The 9,820-nt window shown below is 44.7% G+C and overlaps 1 protein-coding gene across 1 annotated transcript in view; it reads left to right on the plus strand.

The window, feature by feature from the left end:
- Positions 1-6,327, plus strand: part of LOC136656065 (coagulation factor XI-like) — a 30,191-nt gene extending 23,864 nt beyond the window's left edge. The window contains exons 11-14 of the mRNA XM_066632903.1: positions 1,347-1,522; positions 1,816-1,911; positions 3,690-3,829; positions 6,160-6,327. Coding sequence (XP_066489000.1) covers positions 1,347-1,522; positions 1,816-1,911; positions 3,690-3,829; positions 6,160-6,327 — 580 coding nt within the window. The remainder of the gene's footprint in view (positions 1-1,346; positions 1,523-1,815; positions 1,912-3,689; positions 3,830-6,159) is intronic.
- Positions 6,328-9,820: the final 3,493 nt, after the last annotated feature.

Consider the following 9,820-nt stretch of genomic DNA (forward strand, 5'->3'; position numbering starts at 1 on the left):
AAGTGGAAGCAAGGACAAAGTGGAGAAGAAGTGGAGAAAAAGGTGACCATTTCATGTTCACGTATTTAAGCTTAGTTGTAGTATGTTGTGAGGAATTTCTGGACATGAACATGTTTCAGCTCACAGAGTTGCTTGCTTTGTTGCCTTCCTCAGTGCTCAACAATTATGGCACTGGTTGCTCCTCCTGCCGCATGGATCTTTAATGGTCCAGCTGGCTTGGTGGCAGTTAGATTTCTTTAGGTCTTCGTTCCTAGCTGTATTTTGGTCACCTTCTCTTCACAGCTAAAGTGGAAAAGAAAAGGAGTATGGGAAGCTACAGGCTAACACCCACATGCCAGGAGGGCTTGTGGGGGTACGTGGTGGTGGAAGAATGCACAAAAAACAATCGCTTCGAGGAATTGGCTGTGGTTAGAAGTAAAAGCAGTGGCATCACTAGGGGTGTGTGACACCACTACTGGCCAAAACTTTTTAAATCTTGTTATTTTTGAATAATACCATCATGTTCTATATCAGGGGTGTCCAAACATTTTGGCACGAGGGCCACATCATCTCTCTGACACTGTGTTGGGGACCAGGGGAAAAAAGAGTTAATTTACATTTAAAATTTGAATAAATTTACATAAATGAATTTATTAGAGATGGAACTTATATGAATGAAGGTCTTGCAGTAGCTCAAGGCCTATAAAAGGCCTTGCACAAAGCAAGGCCAACCTTTCCTTCACTGCCATATCACAGATGTGAAACAGCAAGTAGTGGAGGCAGCTCTCATCCCACAGCTCAGGGGAGAGGTCAAACAGTCATCCTCATGCTGAGAGCAGTTGCGTTGGGCCAGCATGGCCTCCAGTAAGTCTCTGGAGGGCCAGAAGCTCATTGGAGACTGGTGGCTCCCTGAGGGCTGGATTGGGAGCCCCTGAGGGCCTCAAGTGGCCCCTGGGCCGGGATTTGGGCACCCCAGTCTATATCATTTGATGTGTAATTTAATGTAGAATGCAATGAAACAAATCACGTTGAAATATCTCAATTCTATCAAAAGTTACAGCCAAAAAACTAGTGAGGTGGGGCAATGGTACATCTCCATGCCCACCACCCAGGGTGTTGCCTGCCCACTACATAGAAGGAGGTTCATCATATGGGTGATGTGCTGGCTTCCCGTACCGGGTGATGTAAACCCTAGTGATGCCACTGAATACAAGAGAGAAGGATTAAAGTACAAAATAGGGATGCAAGCGGTGTTGGTGTGGACCAAGCGTTTCTGTATTTAGCAAATGGAAAGCAGCCTTTGAAAGAGAGAACACGCACAGTAGGATAAAGTGTTTAATCTTGAGATTCTTTGTTTCTTTGCTTAGCCTGCTGTACCCTGAGATTTGGCGTGTCTATACTGCCATTTTGAAGCAGTCACAGATCACTGACGATACCCCTTTCTTTGGCGTTCAAAAGATTGTTGTTCATCCAAACTTTGAGTATGCAGAAAAGGGATATGACATTGCTTTAATGAAACTTGATAGGCCTATGAATTTCACTGGTACGTGAACCTTTATGTTTGTTGTGACATCCTAGCATTGCTAATTCTAAAACTGAAGTAACATTGCAATCCCATGCACATTTTTTAGGGAGTAAGCCCCACTGAACACAGTGGACCTTACTTCTGAGTAAACTTGCCTATGATTGCACTGTAAGTTGACTTTATAAGCTTTAACCTGTTATTGCTCCATCATAGAAAATAAGATTGGGGTACAGTGGAAATCTGACATATTTTTGAATGAAAGTTCCTTTTCCTCCCATTAACTAACTTAATTCTTTTAAATGGAAATTTAGACTTACAGCAACCTCTGTGCCTGCCATTGAATAAAGAACAGAGTATGCAATATACCGACTGCTGGGTGACTGGATGGGGTTACACAAACGAGACAGGTACTAAAATTAACACTTAGATTTAAGTTTTTGAAGATATACAGCCCAAACCTATCCACTTCCCCCACCCGCCAATGAGGTATTGCCAAAATGGCGACCGCTGCATTCTAACGTGGAGGGCAGTCGTGGAGGTCTCCTCTGCATAAGGGAACATTTCCTTACCCTGGGCTAAAGAAATTACCACTTCCCGGGGTAAGCCTCTGGAGCGGGGAAGAGTCTAACGTAACCTGCACTAACTAAATAACTGGCACACGTCCACATGGACCCATGTCACGGGATCAGGTCCGGAAAGGGGATAGATACTGGCAGTGCCATTACTGTCAATCCTGCCCCTCCGCAGGCTTACAGCCCCCTCGCTGCCCTCCTTTGCCTCCCCAGCTGATTTAACTGCTCTGGCAAGCAATGGGGGAAATGTTGACATGGACAGGAAGGTGCAGGCCTTCCCACAGATGCTGCTGGCACCACAGTGAGTGCTGCACCCTTGGAGCACCTTTTTATGACAGGTACTGGCTGTTTTATGGCAGTCAGCTGTGTGTGTGTGTGTGTGTGTGTGTGTACCTCCTGATGTTTTCATTTGATCTGATGAACTGGAAAGTCTTACTATATCGGTGGTAGGCAAATTCCCCTGGGGGCTGGGGATAAGAATAGGCCCTCAGTTTGGCTGTACTTGTCGTAAGAGGCGACTAAACAGCCACCGGGTAGATGGGACTCGTCAGCCTGGGAAGGCAGCTCATCTGAGAGAAGGAAAACTCTGATCCCAAACCTCCACTGCCTTGTGGCTACATCCAGTCATGGGAAAGGCTTCAGGAGTCAACCTCCAGGCAAAATCCAGAGCCAGAGTCCCTGACTAAGTTCATGGCTGTATACAGTCACGCTCTGGCAACTCCTGCAACGCTGCTGGAACCAACCATATTGGCCTCTGCCTTTCCATTGGACCATTTCAGCGACGTGGAGAGGGGGGATTTGCTGCATGGGTAACAGCCTATCCTCCATACCTACTTTACCCAGGCTTTGCGCACTGGAGAGGACACTCTGTTCCAGAACCACCATTCAGAGCGTGACACCATAGTCTTCCGAGACTGAAGGATGCCAACAAAAGTAGGCAAACTCACCCACCCACCTCCAGAGCACTGGGATTCGTCACTGACATTAGCTCTGTCTTGATTCAGTTAAGCCTATTAACCATCCATTCCACCACAAATCCCCAAGGAAAGTTCTAACCTCAGCCATTCTACTGACCACATTCAAGGTCATATATGCTAGCATAGCATTTGTGTGCACATAAATGTTCATGCAGAGTCAGTATCTCGATTGGTGCAGCACAGTTATTTTTTCTGGCGTACAGTGATCACCAGCCTAAGCAGCTCTGAAGGATTATATGCCACTCTTTCTGAATATGCTCCACTAAGTAGCAATGCCATCAGTTCTAAATCTGCACTTCTTATCTGAAGATTGTTCACAGTGCTTTCAATTGGATTCTTCCAAAGGAATCCCAGCTAAAGCACAGATGGTACAGACTTACACACCCATAGTGGAGGCTACATTAAAAAAACAAAAAACAAAAACAAAAACCATGATCAGAGTAGTAAATCATGCAAAAATATAGCCAAATCTTCTGTGAGGGTGGGTCAATACTTCTAGGCTTTTGGACTTTTTGCTTCTAATCTTTTACTTGTGGCATGCTATGGTGTCCTGACCCATAGGCTGGAAATTACTGAGTTAACATATCATTGGTGTCCCCCCCCCCATGTTCTTATTTCTATCATCTTCCACTTAAGGTGAAGCCCACGATGTTCTGCAAAAGGTCGCTCTCCCTCTAATATCAAATACTGAATGTCAGTCACTCTACCAACAACACAGAATAAGTGACTTGATGTTGTGTGCTGGCTACACAGAAGGTGGAAGGGATGCTTGTAAGGTAACAGCATATTATGTGTTACTTATGGCATACTGTCGCTATTGACTTGTACCAGTTTAACTGCCAAAGAATCCTGGAAATGTAATTTGGTGAAGCTCTTAATACGTATATTAGAAAACCCTAGTTTCACCCTCCCGTGTGTTAGTTCCAAGGAGATTTCGTCTGACATGACTAGGACAGTCCAATGCTATACATCTACTTTGGCTGTGGTGGTGTAAGTTGACTACCTATTTGTCAGGTAGATACTGTTAACATAAGTATGGCTAGTGCAAGCTTGCATTGGGCCCTATAGGTCTTATGGAACAGAGAAGGTTCATTGGATTCCAAGCAAGAGTCAAGGTAAATAGTGTTGACCAGAGATGGGCAGTGCAAGTGCAGCAGGTGAGGCAGAACTGCTCCAGGGCCATCCTCCAAAAATTGCCACAGCCTAACCGGTGATCTCACCTGCATTCTGCCCACTCACTCAGGTGCAAGTGAGTGGATTGTATGCATGATCACTGAGTTAGGCTGTGGCAATGTTGCACCAGTTAGGCTGTGTTTCTGCCCCACCCATACCATATGTCCCTGGTGTTTGCATCAACTGGGGATACCTGAGTTCAAATTCTCCATCAGATAGGAAGCTTACTGAATGACCTTGGGTTAGTTGATCTGTCTCTGTTCTTTTTGTGAGGATAAAATGGGTGAACTTCATACACTGCCCTGAGTTTCTGTGAGGTATGGTGAGACAGAAATGTAAATTGAGTATCCCTTATCCCAGTGATTCTCAAACTCTTGTGTAGAGTTTTCCAACCACTAAGTCTCTGCAGGGGTGGGGGAAAAGCAGTGGCGTGATCCCCAGGATCACACTGCTGCAGCGAAAGGGGGGGATTTTTTCTTAAGTTACTTGCTGTTGTGGTTTGGGGTGTGTGTGGGCACTGCAGGGCTCCCCACAGCTTGTAGAATGTTAAAAAAAAAGTTGCAATTCACTTTTGGTTTAGCAATCAGGCTGCAATCATTTTTAAACAGTCTACAAGCCATGGGGGCTCCTCACACCTCCGGGCCGAAGCAAATAACGTAAAAAATAGCCCCCCCTTCCTCTGCAGCGGTGCAGTTCTGGGGATTGCGTTCTTGCTTTCCCCATACCCTTAAAGAAAAAAGGGCAAGGGTTCTCAGGCTGGTGAACTGTGACCCACCAGTTTGAGAACCACTGTCTTATCCAAAATACACAATGGGGATATTGGGTAAATGGGTATCTTGGGGATAGACAGATACCTGTATTCCTGCCCCGTGACGATTGCAAAAATCAATGAGCATGCAGATTAATTGGTGGGGGGTATACAATTATCCCAAAGCCCTGAGTTGAAGCAGAGCTTTCTACTACCCCTACCTGCTTAACTGCAGTTCAAAGACTGGCTTCCTAGGGGCGCTCTCCACCACTCATCCACCCTTTCATGGGGAGGTTTCTATGAGCTGCAACTGGGAACCAGAAGTGAGGGCTAAGTAGAATGCTTTGTATTTCTTTGGTCCTTGCTGGGCCTGATTTCTGGAGGTTTGGCCACTATCACTGGTGTTGAGTGAAAGGTACAGGTCAAGGAGGAGCGGAGCAAATGCACTGCGCACTGGTACAGCAAGCCAGTGGGAGGCTTGAGCTAGCGGGTGATTGCGAGACAGATGTGTTGACTTGTTGGATTTCATGCTGAGGGCAGGGGCTGCGCTTGGGGAGGCCGAATGTTGTGGGAATTGATGTGAACAAAATGTTCTGGATTTTGGAGCATTTTGGATTTCAATGTTTTGGGTTAGGGCTGCTCAACCTGAACTAACAATTCAAGCATGTTAATTTTATTCAAGAGTGAATGAGTACAAGACATTCAAGAGTGGGAATGTCCCTTTCCCACTGTTTCCTTGACCGATGACATACAGCAAAAATGCATCTTGGAAGACCAATTCCAATGACTGCTTTCCCATGGATGGTGGGGCTGGGGTCTGATTTTTAGGGTCTGCACTGGGATCTCAAAGCTTGATCCTGTAAAGTTAAACTAGTGTCTCACAGTAGCAGTTCATGAAATTAGGCGGTAATAGAAATGAAGACAATAAACTGTTGGGCTTTCATTGAACTTCTTAAACTCAAGTTTCTCAGGCTTCATTTAAAAATACAGTTTGGAACCTCTTGTGGGTTAGTTTATATACAGCAACATGGCAGTAGCAGTTGAGTATGAGAACCTATATAATATGGCAGTAGTTTCTGAAGTTGTTAAATTAGGATGTGTTATTCAGTAAGGATCTACAACTTTACATATGCCTACAAATACATCCTGACATTAAGTGCATTTCTCTTTCTTTCTACATTGCAGGGAGATTCAGGTGGTCCTCTTTCATGTAAACATCAGGATACCTGGTACTTGGTTGGTGTTACCAGCTGGGGTGAAGGATGTGCCCGGCAGAGGAAACCAGGAGTTTACGCAAATATAATTGATCATGTAGACTTTATTTTAGATCAAGTAGATGATTTATCTTTATGATGAATGCTCTTCAGGGAGATAAAGAAATATTCAATGGCATACCCATATTCTTAAAATGATGCCATACAAACAGTTCTGGAATTCTCTGAGTTGTATCTGTCGTTTCTATAAATCTGCTGTCTTGATCTGCAAAATGTTAGCTGAGTTAGAAAAGGAAACTAAATTCATTTGAGGAAAAAGTACAAAATAGAAAGGCAATAAAAAAAGGAGTGAGGAACATAAGGAGTTTTGTTTGTAGATGCACATTCTGAAGTTGACCAATGTGTATTCTTATCTGTGGAGACAATATAGAACAAGTACACAGGAATTTATCTCATTGTGAGTCAGTCCATCTGTAGTGGTTGACATGACCAGGTTCAAAAATCAATTACTATCCTGAAGATCTAGTGAATGGTCACAGTTTCCCAGTCTGCCTGCTCATTAAGCCAGGCCTGGGAGCTGCAGGCCCACAGTTTTCTATAAGCACAGAGCTGTGTCTTCCATGATTTATCCCTGCATAGTTGAGAGATGGCAAAACCCAGATAAGGGAAACTTATCTGTGTACAACAAGGCAGGTACAGTCAATTTTTGTTATCTGCTGGGTTTTAGTTTTCCTGGAAACTCCAGTGGATACTGAATCTGCAGATACCAACTGATTGATCCTATGGGATCAATGGGGTTAGTGGGAGGGGTAGCTAGCCTGGTTAGGTATGCTGGATAGCTTCAGAATAGCCACCATGGATAGCCATTTTTAAGCATCCACAGCCATCTTAAAGCTATGGATAGTTTTGTAATGTGGCAGATAGCCAAGAACAGGCAGCAAAAAGACAACTTTGCACTTTGTCCTTCTTGGTTGAGTGAAGCTGTGGGAACAGAGTGCACAAGTAACAAAGATTGACTATAAATGAAAAAAGTGCAGACTTTTTGTTATGAATGCTCTTTGGGAAGATAAAGTGGGTTTTCATTTAGTAAATTAATGAAAAACATCTAGCTGCTTCTAGAATTTTCTCTGGGGGCAAATACAGAACCTCCAGAAATGCCAGTGCATTTCTAGATTTCACTGGTGGATGAGGACTGTGCAGTTACAGAACCCGCCCTACTGGAGTTTGTCCACAGCTGTCAGAAATCTCCAAATAGCTGAAGGGGGAGTTGCTATAAGCTTTCTTTTGCCTGTTGTATCTTCTGTACACATAAACTTTTGTTTGTATAATGCATCCCCTGTATGCCAATAAATCATTTACTTTCTAGCATATAGTATAGTCTGTCTCTCTTTGGCTGCTCTCTGAACCTAGGAAAAGCAGAGTCTGGCTGAAGCAGCTTCTGAACTTATACACAATCTAGCCTACTATTCTTGATACTGATTGGCAGATGATCATTGGATTAAGGTTTTTTCCCTGGTTGAGTGAGAGGAGGTGGTGGGGGGGCATGGAGGCAGTTTCTAGAGAAATGGCTTCAAATAGAGGAGAAATGGTATGGTTTGAGCAGGCTTATTGAATAACTGGCTGCAATGGGACTACTTCTGAGTAGAGTTGCAAAGAATTGGGTCATACCGGTAAGCCTCCCAGCTGCTGTGCATGACCCTCCTCTCTCTTGCTACTTCTGTCCTTGCCCTTCCCCGTTCATCCCACCCCCTCCCACCTTGTTTACAGATGGAATGGGGGCATCATGGGAGTATTAAATGGGAACACACACACACACAGACACTCTGGCAGCAGCTCCATTTTTTCTGTGGCTGACTTTTTTATGGAAAAGACTCAAAATCAGGACTTTTAGAATCCCCAAAACACTCTGGGCAACTTGGAAAGTCTGCCTGATAGGCCTCATTTTTGAGTTGCATTAAACCGGGGGGGGGGGGGGGGGAAACTCCTGACAGTATCTGAGTCAAGCCGCACTGGATTTGCCCATCTCTGCTATTTTCAAAGGCAGCTCCTTGCACAGCACATTACAATAGCTGGTAGTCGATGTAATCAGTGCATGGATAACAGTGGCTCGGAATGATTATGGAACTCTTTGTCCTAAAATATACCATTTCAATAACTGTTTTATTGAAGTGAGGACTGCTTTCTAACTATCCTTTATAAATTACATTATAAATGTACATATAAAGTACATAATAGTTTGGTTACAACCTGAGTGACATCAAATAAGTAATGTGATAACATTTATTTTTAATAGGCTGGGTCCAGACAATCATGTAAACCGGGGCTTTTCAGAGTGGGGCGTCACAACGCCCCAGCCTGTGGGCCCTGGCCTGTTTCCCCTTAAGGGGCCAGGCAGCCAGGAAGCAGGGAGGAGGCAGCAGTGCGATCCCCAGGAGTGTGTCGCTCAGGGGGGCTGTAGGGTATACTTACCAGAGCCTCCTGCAGCCTCCAGGGGTGTGGGGAGCCCTGTGCGGCTGTCCACAGGGCTCCCTGAAGCTTCACAAGTGAAAGTGGAACACTCCATCTCCACAATCCTGGGGATCACCCCCCTGCCCCCCCTGCAAGAACTTACTGTGGCTTTCAAACTCCCTGGGAATTTGAAAACCAAAGGTATAAACCATTATATAGTGAATGAGCTTGAAAGAGTAAAGAGCTCATGCACGCCCCATCCATATTCCTTCTCTTTCATGGACTGAAGGAGGAGTTTGAAAGCATCTGCTATTTATTTTAGACTAATCACAGCTATGCAAGTTGCCCAAACTTGGGGAACTGTGCTTAGTTTTAACTGGGGCTTTTCACAAACCCAGATCTGAAACCACACTTTGATTCTGGTTTGTCTGAACAAATCAGAGGCTTCCCAAGTTCAGGCAACACATGCAACTGTGGTTACCTTAAATTAGAAAACAGATTTTTCAGTCTCCTTGTTCAGCACTAAGGAGAAGAAGAGAGAGGGGAAGAGTGAGAGCTAGGGGATATCCTGGGCTTGTTCATAAGAACATAAGAACAGCCCCACTGGATCAGGCCATAGGCCCATCTAGTCCAGCTTCCTGTATCTCACAGTGGCCCACCAAATGCCCCAGGGAGCACACCAGATAACAAGAGACCTTATCCTGGTGCTCTGCCTTGCATCTGGCATTCTGACATAGCCCATTTCTAAAATCAGGAGGTTGCGCATACACATCATGGCTTGTACCCCATAATGGAATTTTCCTCCAGAAACTTGTCCAATCCCCTTTTAAAGGCATCCAGGCCAGATGCCATCACCACATCCTGTGGCAGGGAGTTCCACAGACCAACCACACACTGAGTAAAGAAATATTTTCTTTTGTCTGTTCTAACTCTCCCAACATTCAATTTTAGTGAATGTCCCCTGGTTCTGGTGTTATGTGAGAGTGTAAACAGCATCTCTCTATCCACTCTGTCCATCCCCTGCATAATTTTGTATGTCTCAATCATGTCCCCCCTCAGGTGCCTCTTTTCTAGGCTGAAGAGACCCAAACGCCGTAACCTTTCCTCATAAGGAAGGTGCCCCAGCCCCGTAATCATCTTAGTCGCTCTCTTTTGCACCTTTTCCATTTCCACTATGTCTTATT

The sequence above is a fragment of the Tiliqua scincoides genome, chromosome 6 (genome assembly GCF_035046505.1).
Source record: "Tiliqua scincoides isolate rTilSci1 chromosome 6, rTilSci1.hap2, whole genome shotgun sequence".
NCBI classification, from domain to species: domain Eukaryota; kingdom Metazoa; phylum Chordata; class Lepidosauria; order Squamata; family Scincidae; genus Tiliqua; species Tiliqua scincoides.